The sequence below is a fragment of the Coffea arabica genome, chromosome 8c (assembly GCF_036785885.1).
Source record: "Coffea arabica cultivar ET-39 chromosome 8c, Coffea Arabica ET-39 HiFi, whole genome shotgun sequence".
In the NCBI taxonomy this organism is placed as follows: Eukaryota; Viridiplantae; Streptophyta; class Magnoliopsida; order Gentianales; family Rubiaceae; genus Coffea; species Coffea arabica.
This window is the reverse complement of record NC_092325.1, coordinates 45,122,450-45,147,312: the sequence shown is the minus strand read 5'-3', so window position 1 is coordinate 45,147,312 and position 24,863 is coordinate 45,122,450. Positions and strand designations below refer to the sequence as shown.

The 24,863-nt window shown below is 35.3% G+C and overlaps 2 protein-coding genes across 3 annotated transcripts; both read left to right on the top strand.

The window, feature by feature from the left end:
- Positions 1-1,323: 1,323 nt before the first annotated feature.
- LOC113705607 (V-type proton ATPase subunit E) lies at positions 1,324-4,419 on the top strand. Its single transcript, XM_072063526.1, has 6 exons — positions 1,324-1,621; positions 1,925-2,025; positions 2,874-3,030; positions 3,442-3,635; positions 3,835-3,934; positions 4,077-4,419. Exons 1-6 carry the CDS (start codon positions 1,520-1,522, stop codon positions 4,110-4,112), a joined length of 690 nt encoding a protein of 229 aa, XP_071919627.1. The 5' UTR covers positions 1,324-1,519; the 3' UTR covers positions 4,113-4,419.
- Positions 4,420-14,254: 9,835 nt separating this feature from the next.
- LOC113705605 (ABC transporter C family member 10-like) lies at positions 14,255-24,558 on the top strand. Of its 2 annotated transcripts, XM_072064154.1 has the most exons (11): positions 14,255-16,534; positions 16,785-17,105; positions 17,196-17,282; positions 17,465-18,043; positions 19,589-19,753; positions 20,221-20,515; positions 22,782-22,996; positions 23,086-23,391; positions 23,786-23,849; positions 23,927-24,166; positions 24,242-24,558. In XM_072064154.1, the coding sequence occupies exons 1-11, from the start codon at positions 14,459-14,461 to the stop codon at positions 24,361-24,363; spliced, it is 4,470 nt and encodes a 1,489-aa protein (XP_071920255.1). In that variant the 5' UTR covers positions 14,255-14,458; the 3' UTR covers positions 24,364-24,558. The 2 variants fall into 2 exon arrangements, with proteins under 2 accessions (XP_071920255.1, XP_071920256.1); XM_072064155.1 differs by lacking the exon at positions 17,465-18,043.
- The last annotated feature ends 305 nt before the right edge of the window (positions 24,559-24,863 follow it).

The following is a 24,863-nucleotide window of genomic DNA, read 5'->3' as shown; positions in this document are numbered from 1 at the left end:
AAGATAATAACAAAATCATACATAAATAACAAAAAGGCCTCTGTGAGAAATTAACCACGGGAAAGAGACAATGAGATTTCAATGTTGTGAGATAAATGACATTAGCTACGTTGGGGAACAAGTTTGAAAGGCATCAAAAAGGAAATAATAAGGGTTTTGTATAGGTTCCTGTTTTTGGAAAAAAACTTGTATTTCAAATATTAGTCTACTGTAACATTAACTCGAAAACATCACCAAAAAAAACCTAAGAACTCTTAAATATAACTTCTCTTATCACCACCACTCTCCATCTCTTACTATCCTCCCTCTTCTCTTCCCCAACCATCCCTCTTTTTCTTTTCTTCATTCTGCTTCCTTGTTGTTGCCCCATCCCTTTTCCTCTCTCCCTTCCTTCCCTTTACCTCATTTCTCTTCCAAGCCATCTCCTTCTTCTAGTCATAGTGAGCTGATATCGTTGTGGATAGAGAGAGAGAGAGAGAAGGGAAACAGGAAAAAGTAAAAGAGGAAATAAGAGTATAGAGAGAGGCATGGATGGTTATAGTGGGAAAGGATAAATTCTTTTTTAAATTACTCAATAAAATTTAAAAAATATTTCAAATACATCTACAGAAAAATTTTTATGTACAGAGTTACGGTAAAATTTTTCTAAAACATTCTTAAAAATAATTAATCCATATAGATCCAAGAATATGATACAAGTAAAAGGAAGGAAAAAAAAGCAAAAGATTATAACACATAAAAAAGAAGAGATACACAAAAAAAATTAATTTCTTACTTGTCAAGATTGAGAGAGAGAAAATCAATACGGGTAGAGGAAAATTGGATAAATAGGCATTGCACAGAAGGAGATGAAGCTAATGGTTGAGAGCAAAGCCAAATGAATTAGTGCAAAGGAGAAAGTAGTTAATTCTATACAATAGTTACAGAGATATTGTTCAATTGAGAGGTGGAGAGAAAAATAGAGAGGTTAAACCTATTAGAGTAAAATTACAATCACACTTTTTTGGCTCAAATGAAACTAGATTAGTTCAACTTATATTCTTAAAATTGATACTTTTTTGGGGGTAAAGTGCAACGAAAAATAGTTTAGGAACTAAGTCCCAACTTAGAAGTTAATTTTGCATCTAAGCCTTAATTTGAGAAGTCCTGACTTGTTATTTGCACTTACATCGTTTATTTTATCATATAGTTAAAGAAATAAAAATTATATAATTAAAATAATAATAAAAGTGTAATTAAAAAAAATAAAAATGTAAATAACATTCCTTTTGAGTATTAATTTAAAAACAATATAAATTTATTTTTGGAAGCAAGTAAATAAACACGAGAGATCGCAGCACGTTAGAAACTGTCATCATCAATTATCAATGCAAATCCCAAGTCTAATTGAGGTGTCGTATATATATTGAGCAGTGGTCGTGGAGTCGTGAGCCGAAGCATCCACATTCAATCCGATCACCTTCTCCGTTCTCCACCTATCGATCCGTCCATCGATTAATTCCAACCGTCAGATCCAAAAATGAACGACGCAGATGTCTCCAAGCAGATCCAACAGATGGTTCGATTTATTCGCCAAGAAGCCGAAGAGAAGGCGAATGAGATCTCTGTTTCTGCTGAAGAAGTAATTAATTCTTATCTTCCCGTGTCATAATTCCCTTTTTTTTCTTCTTTTTAGATTGAGTGTATTAGATTTTTATTGACGAGTTTATGGTTGAATTTCGATTTTGTTTTGGTTGGAAATTGGGAATAATTGTTGCAGGAGCTCAACATTGAGATGTAGTATTTGATTTCGATCTTTTTTATTCTTAATTTTGATTTTTCTAATTTTTATTTCTTAGTTTTTACGTGATTGGGAAGTTAAGCTTGAATTTCTCTTTCGTTGGCTGGAACTTTTGGAGATAATAGTTTCCGATAACTATTGCAGGAGTTCAACATTGAGAAGTTGCAGTTAGTGGAAGCGGAGAAGAAGAAGATCAGACAAGAGTATGAGCGTAAGCAGAAGCAAGTTGAAGTTCGCAAGAAAATGTAAATTTTCCTTCGCTCATCACTCTAGTTTTCAGTCCTTTATATCATTAATATCTCTGTGAGAGCCTTAGTTATATTGATCGTAGAGTTAATTTGCTGTAGAGCATATTTGCGCTATTGCTGGTGTGTCAATTGTGTGCTGCGAATGTTCTTTTTCTTTTCTTGGTTAGGTTAATGTTGCATTGAGGTCTTGGTAAACATGGGCAATCCGGCTGCTGCTGATTGAGTTGCTGTCTTGTGATCCTGAGTTATTATCACTTGTTAGAGACTTAACGTACAGCTATGAGAGTTGGTAGTCGGTTATGAAACAACGTAGTAGCAGGACCCAAAGGATTTTTATCTGGATGGCTTATTAGTTCTCTTTTGATACAAACCTTTGGAAAGATTTTGACTTGTGGTAGCTACACTGTATGACGGTGGTGACTTTTGAGTTTTGGAGGACTTATGGGTTGTAAGTCTTTTGCATGCAATCTGGTGGCCCTTCTTATAGTAGGATTGAAGCCTGACACTTGTTTGTCTCATTGCCTTTTGGTGATGGCGTTTAAACAGAATATGATCTCGCCTTCCAAAAGATACAAGTTCAGTCAAGTTAAAATTGGATTTAGACTCTGTATCATCCTATTAAAGCTTCATTTCCTTGAAGGTAACTCATTTAGGAAATAACATACAGTGAACTATTATGGGTAGAAGTTCACAGTCTGTTATGGGTAGAAGCTCACAGTCTGTAGGGGATAATGCTCCTTTTTGGTGTTATGCATATCACATAGTATCACGAGCTTTAGTATTTGAACTTCAGTTGACTGTAAGATGTGAAGATTTAAGTCACATTAATGTTTGATTTGTTGCAGTGAGTACTCCATGCAGCTAAATGCTTCTAGAATTAAGGTTCTTCAAGCTCAGGATGATCTCGTTAACTCTATGAAGGAGGCAGCATCAAAGGAACTCTTGCGTGTGAGCCAAGACCACCATAGCTATAAGCATCTTCTGAAAAATCTCATTGTTCAGGTGCCAAAAAGAATCATGAACTGTACTATCATCTCTTGTTTAGTATTGTCATTTGATTTCCTGCAGAAGGGCCAAGGGACAGAATCTTTTGGTTCATAATGAGGTAGCATAAAGTGCAACTAGCAGAATAAATGACCTTTGTTTTTTCTTTTTCTTCCTTTTAAGTTCTTAGCTTGATTGAAGTCTTGGTTTTTTTAAGACAAGAAATTTGTAGTAGACAAACAAGAAGTGCCTAGTTTGAGGATGTTAAATGTCAGGGTATGCATTTCTCAGAACACTGAGCTGCCTTTAATATTTGTGTAGTTTGTCGTTGCCATTTGTCATGTTGTTTGTCTGAATTGTGAATTTGATAGAGATTATCATGTTCACAGAGATATTGCCATTACTAAAGAGTAACTATCTTTATCACAGAGTTTACTTAGACTGAAAGAGCCTTCGGTCTTACTTCGGTGTCGCAAAGATGACTTACACTTGGTGGAGTCTGTTTTGAACTCAGCCAAGGAGGAATATGCTGAGAAGGCAAAGGTTCATGCTCCGGAAATCATAGTGGACTCCATCCACCTTCCACCTGCGCCTTCTCATCACAATGCCCACGGTCCTTCCTGGTAATTTACTGCTAATAACTTATGCGGAGCAAATTGGGATGGCCAGTACTTGTGTTTTTCCTCATTTCTCCATTTATGCACTTGCTTTTTCTTCTTCTGTTTCATGCTTGCGACTTTGTGAACCTCCTCCCAGTTTTTGAAATCAGGGGTGACTACAGAGATTTATAATATCTTGTTTTTGTCACTGTTTTTTTTTCAGCTCTGGAGGGGTCGTATTGGCTTCTCGAGATGGAAAAATTGTGTGTGAAAACACACTCGATGCTAGGTTGGATGTTGTGTTCCGCCAAAAACTTCCAGAGGTACTATTTTTTCTGAGATTTTAGTTTCAGTAATGTCATTTACTTGTTTGATTTATTTATGATGACTCTAAACTGCATTTGGCCAAGTGCTCGCCTTTGTGAAAGTGTTATTTGACAAGATCAATGTTTCTTCCAATTGCAGATCCGCAAGAGGCTGTTTGGACAAGTTGCTGCCTAATGGGCTAGAAGTACTGTGCATTTTAAGCTCGTGGTTTCTGCAAGCTCTCAGATCTTAAAAATGGTCATTGACCAGAAAACCTATTTATTACTTGTTCGTGTTCTTATTTTGCTTGTAACCTGTATTGATGCTTTTATTAGTGAAGTGCCCTCCTGTGCTTTAGGCTCGTGTTTAAGGATTGCTTCATCTATTCAAGATTCTATAGTTTTATATCTATTTTGGTTTATTTTTGTATAATAAGTTACTGCTCAAACCTAGTGTTTGTTGCATGAATTCAATAAAATGAAATCCTATCGTAAGGTCGCCATATGTTTCTGTTCGACATTAACAGTATTGAGTAACAAACCAAAAAACTGCTCTTTGGAGAGTGGATATCTGCGTAGGGGTGGGGTTGGGGTGGGGGATCCCTTCTCCATCCCCAGTCCCGCTACCTACAAACTGCCCCCATCCCCCGCTCCCCATCCCCCGCTCCCTCCGTTGTGTCCTTGCAGGGCTAATAAAAATTTATTATGATTAAATTTTAACAAATAATTAAGTACTAAAATATCATTAAATTATTATTCATTATAATTTTATAATTGAAACTTATAAAAATAATTAAATAAAAATTATTTGAATACAATCCAACATGATGAAATAAATATAATTAAAGTGGTTAAGTTTTCACTTTTGACACAAATACAATCACTAATTCATTATTGTGCTTGCACTTTTGTTAAGAAAAAAATGTTATTGTATTAAATTTAATTAGGGATTTAGTATAAATGTATTAGTAAATTTAGTATAATCGATTAATAATTTATATTAGTACACATATATAATTAATAATATCAATTATATTATATATACTAATAGACATTATATAATACATATAACTAATAATATTATTATCATAAGTTTGTAACTAATTAAATTATATATTAGATATATAATTATATATATATTTTATATATTTATTTTTTTAAAGTGAGTGGCGGGGCGGGGTACACCCTCCTGCTCCCGCCCTGTTTCTAAGCGGGGGGGGGGGGGGGGGGGGGAATCATCGCCAACCCTATATGTGCGTATCATTCAGTTGTTAGCCTCTTTTTGATATCTGCTATTCTGACTCTTAAATCACTTGATTCAATTTTGGACTACTAATTCAGACATGCACGGTTCACACTTATTCATGTTGAAATATGCACCTCCGCACGGTAAAACTTTGAACCCATCATCTTTTACCATAATTACAATTTAAATCTGATTAGAACTGCCTAATTGAACTCTAATTAAGTTATGCTATTAAGAAAGTGATAATGCAATTTCTCAAGTCAGCCAAAACTAAAAAATGTCCTCAAACTACTAAAACTTGAGCACAAAGATGCGTACTCTCATTCCACTTAATTGTCATAATTTCCTCACAAATCCTAAACGTTTATAGACTTCGTCGATTGGTGCTATAAAATGTAAAATCATGTTGCAAGCCTTTTAAATGCGTTATTGTTCATTGAAAAAGGGTAAAATAAACATTTGAGCGGTCATATTTTGTAACTAGGAAATGTTAATCCATTTGGCAAAAGAATATTATACAGTTATATGCTCATTGATGTTATATATGTTACTAATTTCTATTAAAGCATGAATGCCGTGCTATCAACTTTAACTTTTTAAAGCTTATTTACACTAGTTATATTTACATCAAGTTTTATGTCAATTATTTTACCTTCTAAATTAATAAATTATCACAAAGAAACATCAACTCGGTATGGAAGAAGTTTACGTACCAAAATGCAAATTATATATTACAGAGGGAAGTCATTGCATTTTCAGAAACTTGATGGGGAACTTTCCAATTACTATAAATCTGGGGAGAGGTCAATCTAATTTCCAACAAAATTGAGGGGTTAAAGCTTGCTGCCTCTATTGCCTCTCGCTCTCCTCAGCATAAGTTTCTCGAAGCATACAACGTCAAACTGAGACAGTGAAACCGTAATATTATCCTCTTCAAAATTTTCTGAAAATTCCTTGATTTTTAAATTCACGGGAAGAACATTTTCTGTAAGTTTAATCTCATTTTCCTGTCTCTCTTTTCCAAGATTAGTTTTTTCAAAATTTTTTTACTGAGAATTCCGTAGTCAAGGTAGTCGGGTCTATAGTTAAGATTCCAGTAATTAATTATTAGGAAGCAAAATTCATAAAAGCTTGAATTTTGCACTTTATGCGTTCGTTCCCTATGTGTGAATTTTGGTATTTTGGACATGCTTGTAGACTTTGCATATAATAATGTCTTATTTCATGACATGGGTTCTCCAAATTATGATAACGGTAATGTCTGGTGGCTTTTATACTGAGGTTTAGTGCATAAAGATTTGATTTTTGTGGAAATGAGAAAAAGCGTGTTATGGTTTTTAAGTTTTTCCAACTTGGAATTGTTATAGTTATTGGCTTATGAATCATATTCAGGAATAATTATTCATATCTCAGCAATTTTGGCTCATGCTTTGTTTTCTATTATCTTAAATAGTGGTTGCATGTCCAAGATTTATTTTCTTTATTTTGAGGGTTATTGCTTCTTATGCATAGGTACAGAAGCTGATATGCTTATGAATGGCGTGGAGAGTAGCAGGGAGAAAGGTGCGTCTCTTATATTATTCTTTGTTGATATGATTTTAATTTAAGTCACTTTATTTTCTGGTTAGAATTTCTTTCGCTGCAGAATAAATGCTTCCTCTTTGTAAGTTTTATGATCCTGCACTTGAAAGCGGAACTTCAGAGGCTGTATGAGGCTTCCTTTTATGTGCTTGTTTCTAGTTAAGATTTGGTCTGTTAGTGCCACTTTTTGAAATGTGGATAACCGTGTGGGGTAGCTTTTGAGTAACTGGTTAATTGCTTGTTGAAGGTGTCTGTTTCATTTTGCCAAATGGAAAATGCATAAGGTCGTGAAATTTTCTGAAACTGTGAATGTAGTCTCCTAGGGTTTTGGTTTATTGAATGCTTGCGGCAGATGCTTTTGATTTAACTTGTTTCTCTCTGCCTCTATGAAGGATTATGTCGCTTTTGGATTAGTATTGACTCTCATGGTTGGTCCACAAATGTATTACCAGATGAAAGGACTGGAGCTTTAAGTTTATTAGGTTATAAGAAAACTTCAAGGGTACTAGTCTTAATTGTGCAGGGTATCCGTGCTTGTCTAGCTGAAGCATTGACCATTTCATTTAGAGATCCAGTGTTCCCAAATACCAAAGTTGACCTTGAAGCAGCTCAGACTACATTTTTTTCCTCAGTCAAGCAGAAACAATGTAAGCAAAGTTGCTTTTTCTTGGCTAAATATTCATCAAGTTTATTCTTCTATTTTGCTTGGTCTAGCAGTCTAGGTTATTCTTTCCCCAATGATTCAGTGTTTGATTTGCCCTGGCTTTTCCTGCTACCTTTTGATACTTTATAATTAAGAATTAATGATTGTCTTGACAATGTGGATTACGTTATGTTTGACCTGAAAAGTTCCTTTTCAAACGTGATGCAATTTTGCAAGGAAGGAAATGTCGAAAAGCATAAAAATTCTTACAAAATATGGTTGTACATGTAATGACTTTTGGTGTTGAAAATTTCCTGCAGCATATAGCGTAAACCCAGGTTTACGGATATTTGATGATTTGAACTTCTTCAGCAGCAGATGTCTGATCAGGTATATTCACTTCTTTGTGGCATTAAGTGGACATTTACTTGTTTTTCCCAAAAATTTGCTCGTTTTCAAAAATTTCTTCAAGCTTTTCACTCCAGGGTTGGTCATTACCTTCAAGTATCTGTGTTTGGAGTGATCACAAATAAATTATAGCTTTGTGGCTTCCAAGTGGGCATTTCAAGTTGTTAATAGGAACACTATTGAGGTTAACCAAAAGTGATTGGTGTTTGTTGCTTCCCTATGAGGCTAGAGCCACATGGCAAAAGATCAAGCATGTGTCCTTAAGGGCTAGTATCTGATGGGTGAATAATAATATAATATTGTTCAAACCTGCTTTTTGAAATTTTCTATAATGTGAATTTTGTGGATGATGGAACATCTATAGGATAGTTCTCTTGCTGAGACCACTTAGCAGCAATCAGGACAATTCAATAGCATAGCACCAAGTGATTCCCCTTGAAATGAGTGATATACCATGCACTAGCTGTTACTGAACATGTTTCTCTTACTGAACATGTTTTTGTGTAAGATACACAAACTCCACATTCACACACACAAAACTTCAGGTGTGTGTCGAACTGTGCACCTGGCAGTTGGTCCCTCCCTTGCCAACGGCTTGTGGGCTGTTGGTTAGATTCAAAGACGTACGTATTCACTTAAATTAGGTTAAGATCTTATGGGTTTTTGGTTTATGCTTATATAATTAATGGTAATAAGAAACATGCAAATGGGTTGAGCTGAGCTGATCTTGTTGTCTTTGCCTGGGTAACTTTTTATTCAAGCTCAAATTTTTGAAGTTGACTGGAAATTCTGTTATGATAAGGTCAGTACTTGAACGAGCATAGTGTTTACGGAGTCGGTAGAAAATATATAGTAAGAAAACATGGACTTCCAATTGCTCTTTAACTTTTACATGCCATGAAGTAGATTAGTCTTTCCTAAATAACTTCTCGTTAAAGAGTTAAACATTCTTCGTTGTGGAAAGTAGACAGCATATGCCAACATAATGATATCATAAAAAACTTAGCAATTTAGCAGGTTTTGAGTTTTCTCTTGAAACAAGGAAAAGTTAAAAAAAATTCTTAAACACCTGCACATTATGACTACATCCTAATGAGCTTTGCTTTCTATTTTCTTATTTTGAGCCTATAATTTGGGCATTGGTTCGCTACATGATTGAACATGACTGAGTCCTTAGCAAGGACTTCATCAGCTACATGTGAATATAACTTTTGTACAATTAAAAAAATTAATATTCTTTCTTCATTTGAAAACAATATCCTGTCTGATTGCAATGCTTTTAATGATTTGTCAGTGAGGTGACTTGCTTAGCTGAATTCTTTTTGGCTTATCATATTTTGGTGATTCAGGGTGTCTGCCATTATCTTATGGTTTTCACTGTTGAAAATGAATTTTATATGCATACGTCCTCAGGCTTTTTCATGCTAGTCCTCAATTACTGGTGAGAAGAGATGATGACACACCATGGGGACTAAAGACGCAGCTGAAAGGAAAGTTCAAGAACAGACCAAAGAGCAGTTCATCGCCAGTTGAAGCTCCTTACGTGCCTCCTAAAATAAAAAGGGTTTCCAGATCCTTGCCAGATAAAACAATTGAAATATTTGAGGGCATGACCATTTTAGAGCTTGCCAAGCGATGTGGAGAATCCATACCTACCATGCAGAGTATCCTTGTAAATGTTGGAGAGAAAGTTGATTCAGAATTTGACCCTCTTGGCATTGATATTGCAGAATTGGTTGCAATGGTAATTATTTTGGAGCTGTTTATATTTTGTTGTCATCATATTCTGCTTTGACATGAACCAAAATGGTAAAATCTAGTAATTTCGTTAAGCTGTTTCAATTACTGGTTTGAGAACACTGTGACACACAAGATGGGATGGCTATAAGACCCCCAATCACCTTTATTTTGGGATACTGGTCATTTTAGAGTACCAAATCTATGTGATGGAATTGCAAATGCGGAAATGCCTTTTTCTCTTTTGGGATGACTATTTTGGGATATTGGTCATTTTAAAGTACCAAATCTATGTGATGGAATTGCAAATGTAGGATTGCCTTTTTCTCTTCTCTTTTGGAAACTAAATAGGTTGTTCATAGCTCCCATGAGCAGTTGAATAAATGGTTATTTGTATCTTTTAGGAAGTTGGGGTCAATGTAAGGAGGCTTCACTCTGATGAGGGCACTAATGTACTACCACGGTCTCCAGTTGTGACAGTGATGGGTCATGTTGACCATGGTAAAACATCTCTTTTGGATGCTCTACGTCAAACTTCTGTGGCAGCTAAGGAAGCTGGGGGCATAACACAGCATTTAGGTGCCTTTGTTGTTGGGATGCAATCAGGGGGTTCAATTACATTCCTTGATACTCCTGGTCATGCTGCATTCAGTGCCATGCGAGCTAGAGGTGCGGCCATCACAGATATAGTTGTGCTGGTGGTGGCTGCTGATGATGGCGTGATGCCTCAAACTCTGGAAGCAATGTCGCATGCAAAAGCAGCTGGTGTTCCAATGGTTGTTGCAATTAATAAATGTGATAAACCAACAGCTAACCCAGAAAGAGTGAGACTCCAGCTCGCAGCAGAGGGGCTGCTGTTGGAAGAGATGGGTGGTGATGTCCAGGTTGTTGAAGTTTCAGCCATAAACAAGATTGGACTGGATAAGTTGGAGGAGGCTTTGCTTCTCCAGGCTGAGTTGATGGATATTAAAGCTCGTAATGATGGACCAGCTCAAGCTTATGTAGTTGAGGCAAGGCTTGACAGGGGACGTGGTCCTTTAGCTACTGCTATAGTAAAGGCGGGAACCTTAGTTTCTGGTCAGTTTGTTGTTGTAGGTGCCGAGTGGGGAAGGATAAGGGCCATCAGAGATACAGCAGGGAAAATGACAAATTTTGCTAGACCTGCAATGCCCATTGAGATTGAGGGGTTAAAGGGACTTCCAATGGCTGGTGATGACATTATCGTCGTGCATTCGGAGGAAAGAGCACGAATGCTTAGTGAAGGGAGGAAAAAGAAACGAGAGAGGGATAGATTAAGGAAGCTAGAAGAGGAGAAACGAGAAAAAGAAAAAGAGGAAATAGAAGGAGGAGAAGAGGAAGAAGAAGAATTGAAAGCACCTGAACTAGGAGATGAAAGAGGACGAGGAAAGAGAAGAAGAAAAGAGAGAAGAAAGTTACAAGAGAAAGAAAATAAGCCCAAACGGCCAGAATTGCCAATTGTAGTTAAAGCAGATGTTCAAGGCACTGTGGAGGCAGTTGTAGATGCGCTGAAGGGTCTAAATAGTCCCCAGGTATGCTGAGTTATTCAATGAAATATGACCTAATAATTGTACTGTTTGTTGTCTCTCTGGTTGAATAGTTTACTTTAGACATCCTTGCTAATTTTCTATGCTAAAAGAAATTTGTAATGATGTTTATATTACATACAGACCTACATGACCCATATGGCCATATGTATAAATGTTCATATGAACTTCTTATTGCCTGGAGATCTGATTCTTTTAGGATATTCTTCTTTCAGGGTGATTGAAATCTAATACTTTCTTTCATAATCTGCTACCAGCTTCCTGTCTTTGTCGTCCATGTGGGGGTTGGGCCTATATCTCAGTCTGACATTGATATGGCAGAAGCCTGCGGTGCATGTATTGTTGGATTTAATGTGCGGAATCCACCTAGTTCCATCAGTTTGGCAGCAACTCAAGCAGGTGTAAAGGTATTTTGTTGTCAAACTGCTATAGTCCTATCCTTATCAGTCTTTGTGCCTCTAATTATCACCTTGATTTCTATATGAATGCTTGCTTGTACATTTTTTATACATTACCACCGTACCATTGATTATTGTTGCAGTTTTCTTTGTTCTTTTCTTTTGGATGTCCAACTCGAAAAGAAAATGACAGGAAAATGGTAATTTCTGAGGAAATTGTAGATATCTGATCAATTGTTTAAAATGGTATTGCAGATAAAACTGCACCGAGTCATCTATCATCTTCTGGAGGACATTGGTAATTTAATTGTTGAGAAGGCCCCTGGGACATTTGAGACCCAGGTTGCTGGAGAGGCGCAGGTGCTGAACATATTTGAACTTAAAGGAAGGAGCAAAGCCAAGGGAGCAGATGTCAAGATTGCTGGTTGTCGAGTCACTGATGGTCGCTTCACCAAGTTATCAACAATGAGGATTCTTAGAAGTGGTGAAGTTGTTTTTGAAGGTTCTTGTACGTCTCTGAAACGGGAGAAGCATGACGTTGATGCAGTTGGGAAAGGAAACGAGTGTGGACTAGTAATCCAGGACTGCATTGATTTTCGGGTTGGAGACGTTATTCAGTGCCTGGAGCAAGTCAACATAAAACCTAAGTTCATTTCGTCAGAAAATGGAGCTGTTCGAATTGAGAGCTAACGAGTTCTCGTGCAGAAGTATCATCTGCAGCTTGTGATTTGGAGTCTGGTTTGCTAGCCTCTGCATTTTTCTTGAGTAGATGACAGTTTTGGTTAAACCATAGAATTTTGGGGGATTGGTGGTATTTTTGACGAGGAGCTAAAGGCTTATTACCAGTTTCCCCGAAACCAATTCTTTTGTTCATTTTCTGTTGAAGAAGAAACCAAACTCAATAGGAGAACTCGCATCGAATTAGTCATTTTGAAAGCATGTCAAGTGTACTAGGGGATATATGGGAACAATAAAAACCGGATGAGCAAGTGAACCTGCTAATCTACATGATAAACTTTTCAAGGAGTGATGAATGTGTGCTTCTTCTAGCTTATGTACGTTCCCCTGTTAATGGATGCATTTAGCTTAGCAATTTTCTAATCAGGCTCACAGTTTTTTCATTTTGCAACCATGAATCATAAGAAAGCACTTCCACTTAAGGGAGATGCGGAGAATTGCGACTAATAAAGTGATGTTGAACCAATTTCCTGTCAACTGGATGAATCAGAACGGAGTTCGGCGTCCAAAAACAGAACAAAACCAGCCAAAATTTGTCAAGTTTTTCCAAGTGCATACGAACGAATATTCTCCCGCTACAGTGGCGGAGGCAGCAGGGGCCCCTCACTTTATATGTTGGCACGAAGTTTCCCACCTCTGTCCGATGTATCAGTCTTCAGTCTGTTTTGGGTTGTGTAGTCTTAGGTGTCATAACGTTTCTGTCTCGGCATGTCTTTAGTGTAGTCTTGGACGCGGGCAGGAACGGTTGTCAGAACAATCGCTCCGAAAGGTGAAACATCATTTGTACATGGTGTAACATCATCTGTATGATGTATAATAATAGAATAACAGCGAGTAACATTGGAACAACATTTTTGTGGGTTTCACACGGCGTGAAAATCGAGTTACAAGACGTGATCTGAACCGCACAAATTTTTGAGGCCTCGTCTAGGCCATGAACTGCCTGGGACAACCGTCCAGGCCCCTCGTCCGTCTTTAGTGTGGTGTATGCGGTCAGTGTTCTGATATCTCCGTGTCAGCGCTGTAAGAACTGTTTTCCATTTTTAATATAATCCTCTAGCCTTGCTTACGAATATTCTCTTCATAGTATCTCGCTCCTCTTCAGGAACGTAAAATATCTACTAAAACAAGTTGCATCCTGTTAACATGTAGTAATAAATAGCAAGGGGTGCTTGGAAGTCTCTGGACGACATTGCAGTAGTAGACTAGTAGTATTCGTGGCATTGTTATGAAAGAAGAATGACCAGCCGGCAGCCACTTGAGATCGGAGATCGTATACAAAAATATGGGGACCCTGAAAAACATGAATCCTTCCTTAATCTTCTGTGTTTCATTACTGGAATAGCCAAGGGGGTTGAAGCCATGCGAGATAACAACTAGCCATTTTGATGGAAGCTTTATCCTTACGGGTTATCGTTAGCCATCTAGCTCTTTTCTTTTCCTTTTCCTTGCTGAAAAGTTAACCATGTAAAGGCTAAAGAAGGAAAAGTAACAAAAAACCAGGTGATGGTAGCATATGTAAATCAATTTTCGCGAAGCATGTATTATCAGTTCAGCCTACGACATGGGTCTTATTCATTCACGTATTAGTTGAAATTTTGACGTCCCTTGTCCGAATACCAGTAACATCAAGTTCAAAATCAATCAACAATTAGCCAGGCCGAAGTGACTTGGCATGCCATCATCCACGTAATCCTTAAAAGTTTTTAAAAGAATCTACATCAAAATTTGATCTTGTGGTGCGCCCACCTAAGTTCCATGGAGGAATTTTGATGAGAAAATGAACTGGGGGTGGAAGAAGACAGCAGGAGGCATATGCACAGGGGAGTGAGCCCACCATTGCGTTTTCTTCTTGGGTCCGATTCCTTACCGAGCAAATCTCATTGGACTATGGATTCCCTGTGATAATCATTGGCTTGAGAATAATTCTTTATAGGGAATCCATGACTACGACAGATAACAAACACTAACTGGGACCTAGACTGGTAGCTGAAGAAGCAATAGATTTGCGTGAAGTTGAAGTTGAGTACTAGTGCTACACTCTTCATTTTTAGACGACGCCTTTTCTTGGTGAACAAGTATAATATCTGCTACTCAACATCTTGTTTTCTAGCTTAAAATATTATGGATTCAAGCTTTCTGTTATGCTTACCTGTCTTCTTGAGCATGGAGCAAGTTTTGTTTGAAATTTAGTGGGTTGATTGCAGCAACAGGCCCAGGTGCAAAATGGATTTCTGGATAGTTGTCTGTGGAAAAAATGAATGCCAAAAAAACAATTTTGAAAGTGGTTGTAGCTCTGGAATCATGGCAATCACGGATCCATCTTCGTGTGCCAATCATATTTTGGTCATTTCCGCTAATATCTTCCTCTCATTCATTCTTATATTCGCCTTCTTTCGGGGGAATTCATCCAGGAGGGTTGTGGCTGATTCAGGGTTGCAAGGGCGACGGTTCATTTCTCTCCTGTCATTTTCTTGCCTTTTTGTCAATGCAGGCATAGCTTGTATTTACATCGGTTTGGGGACGTGGATGATTGGCAAGAAGTTGAGCAGTAATCAAAGTCTTTCACCTCTTCATTCTTGGCTTGTACTTCTATTCCAGGGCTTCACATGGCTGTTGCTCTCTGTATTCGTGCTGAGCAAGAAGAGCCAATATCGTGCTCCTTTTATTTCAGTGGTGAAACTTTGCTTTTTTACTGCTTTTCTAGCTGGATTCCTCTGCATTCTGTCCCTAATGCAATTAATAGTCGATAAACTGGTATCTCTCAAAGGGGTGCTAGACGTGTTACGGTTTCCTGGAGCGCTTCTGCTTCTCTTCTGTGCTGTTCACGTGAAAAAGCATTCAGAAATTGGCAAAGATACAAGCGTTGAAGCTTACTATGAACCTCCGAGAGGAGAAGAAGCCGGTTTCAGCTCCACAATGAGTTTGAACGATAGGATAACTCAATTTGCTGAAGCCGGAATTCTACATAAAATGTCGTTTTCCTGGTTAGATCCGTTACTGAAGAAGGGTAAAGAGAAGACTCTTGAGGATGAGGACGTTCCTCTATTAAGGCCACAGGATAGGGCCGAAACATGTTACTCATTGTTTAAGGATCAACTGAATAAACATGAAAGAAACAAAATTTGTGATCAGTCTTCTATTCTGAGGTCACTAGTCTACTGCCAAAGGAAAGCTATTGTGATTTCTGGGCTTTTCGCGCTGGTTAAGATAGTAACCTTGTCCAGTGGCCCTGTTTTTCTGTATGCTTTCATTGATCTTTCTGAAGGCAAAGAAGTTTTCAAGTATGAAGGTTATGCACTGACTGCAGGCCTTTTTCTGGCAAAATGCTTAGAATCACTAGCAGAGAGACAGTGGTTCTTTTGGACTAGGTTGATTGGCCTTCAAGTACAGTCTTCGCTAACTGCAGCAATCTTCAAGAAGCAATTCCGTCTTTCAAATGCTGCTAAACATATTCATTCCTCAGGCGAGATTATGAATTACGTCACTGTGGATGCCCACAAAATTGGGGAACTCCCATATTACTTCCATCAGATATGGACAACAGGCCTTCAGATAGGTATGGCATTGGTTATCATGTTCTATGCTATAGGACAAGCTACCTTTCCGGCTTTAGTGGTAATTGTATTAAGCATGCTGGGGAATTCCCCGGTGGCTAAATTGCAGCACAAGTATCTGCATCAGCTTATGGTTGCACAAGACCGAATGCTGAAGGCTATAACAGAAGCACTTGCACATATGAAAGTTCTAAAATTTTATGCTTGGGAAACACACTTCAAGGATATAATTGGCTTGCTAAGGAAAGAAGAATGGAAATGCTTAGTAAAAGTTCAGGCACAGAAAGGATATTATATGCTGCTATTTTGGTCAACTCCAATCATAGTATCTGCAGTTACTTTCTGGTCTTGCTACTTGCTCAATATTCCTCTGACTACCAGTAGTGCTTTCACCTTTCTTGCCACCATTCGCATAGTTCAGGAGCCCATAAGGTCAATTCCAGATGTTCTCGGAGTTTTCATTGAAGCAAAGGTTTCATTTTCTCGGATTGTAAAATTTCTTGTAGCACCTGAGTTGCAGACCAGCCCTATTCATCACGGTCCACAGGGATTTGAAATTGAGCATTCCATACTCATTAATGCTAAGAGAATTTCATGGGACATTGATTCTTTAAATCCATCCCTAGTACATATCAATCTTTTGGTTAAACCAGGTCAAAAGGTAGCTATATGTGGAGAAGTTGGTTCAGGTAAATCAACTCTCTTGGCTGCAATTCTTGGAGAAGTTCCATGTATTGATGGCAGGGTAAGTAGAAATTTACTCTTTCCTTCTTTAGGTTCATCTGAAATTTCTCTTATTGTTAACATTTGTCCTGACTTAGTGGCCTTAATTGGTATGAACTCAAGCATTTTGAAGAATTTCTAGAGAGTATTTAGATGAAAATATAACAGAAGAATTTCAACAAAACTATTGCAAGTATATATGTGTTTTGTACTGAATAAATGGTAGATACTCGAAAAATATCTAAAAGATAGTAGCATCCTTTCATTTTCAGGTCGAAGTGCATGGAAAAGTTGCATATGTCTCTCAGGTTGCATGGATTCAAACAGGGACTATCCAACAAAATATTCTCTTTGGATCCACCATGGATCAACATAAATACCAAGATGTACTTAAACAGTCTTGTTTACTTAAGGACCTCGACATGCTTCCTTTTGGTGACAAAACAGTTATAGGAGAGCGAGGTGTCAATCTCAGTGGTGGGCAGAAGCAACGTGTTCAGCTTGCTCGTGCACTGTATCAAGAAGCAGACATATATCTGTTGGATGATCCATTCAGCGCTGTTGATGCACATACAGCGAGCACTTTATTCAATGTGAAGTTACAGTTTTAATTTCTTCTGTCACTGACATTTAAGCTCCTGTTTGAATATTTTCTCAAAAAAAGTAAATGTTCATTATGCCAGGAATATGTCATAGGAGCTTTGTTCAAGAAGACAGTGCTACTAGTGACTCATCAAGTTGATTTCCTTCCAGTATTTGACTCTATATTGGTCAGTAATGCTCTATCATTTTTAATTTTCTTCATCGCCACTTGGTTTTGCTTCTTCTCAATTCTGCAAGAACTATATAAGAAATGAGATGGATCTCAATATGACAGACAACACCACCATATAAAGGACTGCATATATTAGTCAACTTAGTCATATGTCATCTCTCTATTTAATGTTGCCAGTTGATGTCTAAAGGAAAAATCCTAAAAGAAGCTACCTATAGCAAGTTGCTGGATTCCAGTCAAGAATTTCGCAATCTTGTTCATGCGCACAGTGAAGCTGCTATGAGTGCAGGACATAGTTCTCAGAAAAGACAGAAAACTTCTCAAGATGTTATCCAGCAGATCCATTCTGGGGAGCAACTAGCAGCACCTCTGTGGGAGCAGTTGATCAAAGAAGAAGAACGAGAAATTGGATATACTGGTCTTAAGCCATACGTACAATACCTAAGTCAAAGCAATGGTTTCTTTTACCTGTCCTTGGGCGTTTTATCCCACCTTGTGTATATAATTGGCCAGTTAATTCAAAACCTTTGGTTAGCTACTAATCTACAAGATTCTAGTCTTAGCGAGTTGAAACTATTATCCATATACTCGTTTATAGGGTGTGGCATGGCACTGTCCTTGCTATTAAGGTCTTGTGTAATTGTCCTTTTAGGTCTTAGGGCGTCAACAACAATTTATTCCAAGTTCATGGACTCCCATTTTCGTGCACCAATGTCTTTTTATGATTCAACACCACTGGGAAGAATACTCAGTAGGGTAAGCATTACAGAGGAAGTACATTAACAACGGCTCCGTTTGGATTAGCTGTTTTTAGGGTTGTTTTTCAAAAACACCACTGTAGCATTTCGAATCTGAAAAACAAGTCCGTTTGGATTATTTGTTTTTGGGGTTGTTTTTCAAAAACTATATGAAAAACTTTTACTGTAGATTTTTTTGGATTATTTTTAGAGGTATTTTTGAAACATATTTTTGAGTATTTTTAGAATATTATAATTTTTATATTTTTATATAAATATACATTTATGCATTTATAATACATTTATATTTACAAATGTATAAATGTATATTATTATAAATTATAAATTATAAATGAATATTATATAAATGTATAAATTATAAATTATAATTTTTATATAAATATACATTTATGCATTTATAATACATTTATAAATAAATATATTTATATATTCATATAAAAATATATAAATGTATTGTATTCTATATAATACATAATATAAATATATTTATAAATGTATAAGTGTATATTATTATAAATGTATAAATTATAAATGAATATTATAAATATATTATAAATTATAAGTGTATATTATTATAAATGTATAAATTAATATATTATAAATATATATTAATATTATGTAAAAATGTATTTATATAATTAATATAAATGTATATATGCATTAATATTATGTATAAATGTAAAATTAATATTATGTATATTAATATAAATGTATAAATGTATTATAAATGTATTATATTATATATAATATATAATATAAATGTATATTATAAATATACATAAATATTTATATATTATGTATAAATGTACATTTATATAAATGTATAATAAATTATATATTATATTATATATAATTTATATAACATATAATATTTATGTAAATATATTATAAATATATAAAAATATATTTTAAATAAAATAAAATATTTATGATATGTATACGTAAATATATAATATTAGAAATGTATAATATATATAATATACATTAATATTAATATAATTTATATATAATATACATAATTGACATATACATATTAATATATTTTATAAAACAAAATTGCATAAATATATTTATAAATTTATATATAAATAAATGTATTTATATAAATATATAATATTTATTTCAATTGACATAATATATATAATATTATACATAATTGAAATAAATATATTTATATTAATATAATATATATATAATATACATAATTGAATATACATATTAAAATACATAATTGAAATATACATATTAAAATATATAATTAAAATATAATTGAAATATACATATAAAATACATAATTAAAATATACAAATTGAAATATACTTATTAAAATATACAAATTAAATATGCATAATTGAAATATATTTGGAGTTGTTTTTGATATATTGTTTGGATTGGTGTTTTTGAAGTTGTTTTTGAAATACACATTTACTGTAGCATTTGGAATGTGAAAAACAGTTTTTCAAAAACAGGCTCAAAAACACCAATCCAAACGTACCCAACAATTTTTAAAATATCTACCCTCATTGCAAGGTCTTCCCTGCAGGTATCTTCTGATCTCAGTGTTGTGGACCTTGATCTGTCAACGAGATTCAGTATGGCTTTTGCTTCGACAATGACCACATATTTCAGCTTAGGCATACTGGCATTTCTTACCTGGCCAATCTTGTTTGTCATTATTCCTACAGTATGTGTAACCATACTCATACAGGTAAAAGGTCAACCCTCATAATTTTGTTTATCCCTATGCAATAACTTTCCGTCTCTGATGGTGAAAGCACTCTCACCAAATCTTTCCAGAAGCTGTTAACTGTTTTCAATGATTCTAATGCCTGTCATGAACTGCTTCGTATTATAACTAGTTACCTCACAGTCTTAACAAAAGGATCAGAAGGATAGTCAGTTCTGGCGCTAGCACTTGACTAGGATAGCAAGTTTAGTTTAAAAACTGAGACTTGAAGTCCTTTCTGCAACTTGGATGATGCAACATTCGTATTAAAATATCATAAGGCTATGGCCAAAAATTACTTCCAAAATACCAAATCCAGATGATCATGTAATAAATCAAACAGTATACACCAAAATGATGCACTGTAATTAGTAAATACTACCAGCACAATATACTGTCCCAGTCTTGTTCAATAAGAATATAATACTGTGTTCTTCTGTTCAACACAGATATACTACTATTCTTCTGTAAAAGAGTTAATCAGGATACATGGCACAACCAAATCTTTAGTTGCTAGCTATCTCTCAGAATCGATAGTTGGAGCTATGACTATTAGAGCTTTCGGAGAGGAAGATCGTTTCTTCTTGGATAGTCTGAAGCTTATTGACAGAAACCAAAGTTCCTTCTTTCATAGCTTTTCTGCAAATGAGTGGCTGATGCAACGACTGGAATTGCTGTGTGCCATCATTCTGTCCTCCTCAGCGCTTGCCTTGACTTTACTGCCTCTTGGAGCTTCTGAATCTGGTCAGAAACTTGCGCGCGCACACACATATTGACACACACAGTCTTATATTATGACTAGTAATTAGTCACGTGTCTTATATTATGAGTAGTAATAAGTCACATGTTTTTGCACGTGATTATAGAATCATAAAATAAGATTAATTTTTTGTACACTGTCGATATATAACTGACAGGTTTAGATCATATCATATAATATGAATTCAAAATTGAAATTCAAATCATGTATGCATGGCATACATTCATAATTGTTAGTATAAAAAAAATTACTACACTATTAGTGTATAAAAATTTAATTCATAATATAACATCACTTATATATATAAATATTTGTGTGAATTCTATTGGCAACATCACAATTTAATATTTTCGTATTTTTCATTTTTTGAATCAATTATTCTCAAAAACGTTATTTTAAACTAGAAGACATTGGAGATATCATTTATTTGTTAAGATTTATTTGAAAATATTATTTGCAATTATGGATCTAACATTTTGGGAAATTATTTTTTAAAAATCTATTTTAAGCTTTTGAGATGTTTTACTAAAGTTATCATATACTTTATAATCTTATCATACTTAAACCATAATAATAAAATTTTTATACACAAAATAGTATTCTTAGATAAAAATAAATACAGCAAATAGAACTTAGAAATACTTATAAAGTAAAGGCTTAAACTATAATTTTAAAATCTAGAGGAAAATTAGTGTCAATGTGTAGAATTAAAGTAAAGGTCTAAACTATAATATAAAATGTAGTGGGGCATTGGAGTCAATGTATTTGCTCATTCTATTTTTATTATTTCAAGGGATAATTTTAGAAACCTTCGCTAAGGTTTTTTGATAATTTCACTGGCCTCTTCTGTAGTTTGTAAAATTATACTAACTTCTCCTAGATTAAGGTTTTGGAAACAAAGCAATCCAAATCAGAAAAAAAAAAGTATCATTAAAAAATACATTAAGAAGAGAGATGAAACTTTTATTCCATAAATATCCCTTATATGTATGTATATAAGTTGTATTAGTAAAAAAAATAAAAATAATTAAAAGTTGAAAACAATTAGCATACAAATTCTACTACTTTAAGAAGTTCATATTCAACACATTAGACAACATAAACAAGTAACTATACTAATGATCACAAGATTCAGCAAAACTGACCAATCATCTCTCTTAACATGCAGTTTGCTATGTTTCTTGTGATTTTGAATAGAAAAATTTTTAATTTTTATTTTTCTTCTCCTTCGCTTTCACGAAATAACTTTACAACTATCGCAGTTTTAAGAGTTGCAGAGAAAATTTTCTTATGGACACCTTTTTTTGGCCCTGTGTTTTTTAGCCCTTTTTTCTCATATTGTATATAACTAATTTTTGGTCATTGTTAAGTTATAGCAATCAGATCATTTGATATATTAATTGGCATTATTTTGTAATTCTAAGTTACTACTTACTATGCATCATTAAAGAATTTTTCAATAATTATTTTTGTTAATTAATTACTAACAGTTAATTGGTGCTATAATTATTTAATCATCAAATATTAGTTTCTAATAAGACATAATGTCTCCGAGTATATGAGTGATCTCTTCTCATGTAATGTAAGTAACTGGGTTCATAATTCTGCCAAGGAAGGTAAGTATAATTTTTTCAAATCTAAGGAAGGCCAGTGAAATGTCAAAAAGCTCGGGAGGGTTCCGAAATTATCCCTTATTTCAAGGACACTTGTCATGCTTTTTTTTTCACCCCCAGTGTCCCTTCACCATATTTCCTAAATCTGATTTAATTCGTTTTTCAAATTGTCATGTCAAAATCATGAATACCAGACTCCTCTGAATAATGGGATGCAAATAGACAAATTAGATTAGAGTGTTTTATTTTGTATTTATTATCTTCATAATTCAAATTTAAGTAAATTTACAATTTTTACTATTATAACAATACAATAAATCTAATAATTAGGGAGAAAGGTATTTTGGGCACAATAGAATACTAACACCAGATCCTACTTAAACTAACTAATGTACCGACCTGTGTGATAGATTATTACTAGCCTTTCAATATTCCTGCACTTGTATAATCATAATTTATATTTTCCAAACCTTCAATTGATGTGCAAAGGACCAGATGAACCACTCCTTTCATTCTCAGAATTTCTGCACAGTCTTTTCAACCCGTCTTCTGTAATCCTCCCTGGTAGCTCAATGTATAACGTTGATGCAGTAATCTTCTTTTACTGTGTACCTACTTCTTGATGTTATAAATGCAGGATATATTGGCATGGCTCTATCATATGCTCTTTCACTCAATTTATACCTTGCCAGTTCCGTCCAAACTCAATGCATGCTAGAAAATTCAATTGTATCAGTAGAAAGGCTGGAACAATACATGCACATTCCCAGTGAAGCTCCAGAAGTAATAGAAAGCAATAGACCGCCTCCCAATTGGCCTTATATTGGCAAAGTGGACATACAAGATCTGAAGGTAAAGTTCAAAATGAGATAACTGAGTATTAAGTCTCCAAATATATTATTGTTTCACTAGTTAAATAACTCTTTTCAACAAAACTTCAGGTAAGGTATCGGCCGAATGCTCCACTGGTTCTCAAAGGCATCACCTGTACGTTTGAAGGAGGGCACAAAGTTGGAATAGTTGGCAGGACGGGTAGCGGGAAATCAACACTCATCAGCGCCATATTTCGCCTGGTAGAGCCTGCAGATGGAGCAATTCTCATAGATGACCAGGACATTTCAACCTTTGGGGTTCATGATCTTAGGTCACATTTGGCGATCATTCCTCAAGATCCAACTTTGTTTGGTGGGTCGATCAGATATAATCTGGATCCCTTATCAGAACATAACGATCAAGAAATTTGGGAGGTCAGATTGATATATAGCAACGATAATGATTTTTAGTAAAAAATCAAGTAGGATTATCCAGAGCAAGCACTTTTAATCATCATAAAATTAAAAATGACAAAACAAGAATAAATTGGGACAGGAATATTATTGTCATCCTATTGCTTTGAACGGAAAATGACTGTTGCACACAAGCAGAACAGCAGAAAACTAGTTTGGGGTTAATTGTCCTTTTCTGGTACAAAATGTTTGTCCTTTTCAGGTTCACTCTTGGATTAGACTATTAAATTGACAAGCAAGTCTTTTTTTCGTACATTAAGTGAGAGCTTGCACTAAGGTCAGTTAGACAGTAGAGCACTCAATCAGTATTTATTGGTCTTACAAGCTAACATGAAACACACTGAACAATATGTAGGTTCTCAGAAAATGCCAGCTTGGAGATGTTGTTGAGAAGAAAGAAGGGGGCTTAGATTCATTTGGTAAGACTCGTAAATTACTGTAGTGTATGTTTAATGCTGAAGAATTAGATGATTTAAGGAATTTTCCATGACTTCAGTTACACAAGATGGATCAAATTGGAGCATGGGACAACGACAACTATTCTGTTTGGGACGAGCATTGCTGAAGAGAAGGAAGATACTAGTTCTTGACGAAGCCACGGCATCAATTGATAATGCAACAGATTCCCTCATCCAGAAGACGATAAGAAGCGAATTCTCAGACTGCACTGTGATTACTGTGGCTCACAGGATCCCAACAGTGATGGATTGCACAATGGTTCTTGCATTAAGGGATGGTGAGTCTCAAAAACTTATCCAACGTATATTAATCCTTTTTAGAGCAAAATTGAAGCTTTCAAAACAACTTTCAGGAAATGTGGTGGAGTATGATGAGCCCATGAAGCTGATAACCGAAGAAAATTCGCTTTTTGGTCAGCTTGTGAAAGAATACTGGTTACGCTCTGAGCACGCTAAACCATTGGGAAGAAACTGATGAGTAACTGGTCCGGCGGTTCGCATAAACTCGATGATACTTATCACTTTTTCTTTTTTTCTTTTAAAGTGATAATTACTTATCACTTTTTCTTGAAAACGATTGGTCGAGCCAACAGTTGTATTTTTCCGAAAGACTAAAAAGCACTAAACATTGAGAACGAAAACGTGGAAAAGTACTAGTGTGTTTCTCCCACCGTGCATGTATAACGGTTTGCAGACTTGACACGGAAAGCCATGCTTGGGCCGGAGACCGGATAAGGACTGTCATCGTAAGGATCATTCTTGAACAATTAACGGTCAGAATTTGATTTAAAAAAATTATACGATTCAGATTATTTTTTATATCTCATTTTTAGTAACGTGTGTGGTTCTCATAAAAATTTATTCTAAAATTACATGTTGTGCAAATAAAATTACGTCGTATGCAAATGAAGTCATGCGATGTGTAAAATATACAAAAATGCTAGAAACGGTGCCCGTGGTCCGGGCCAGCCCTGC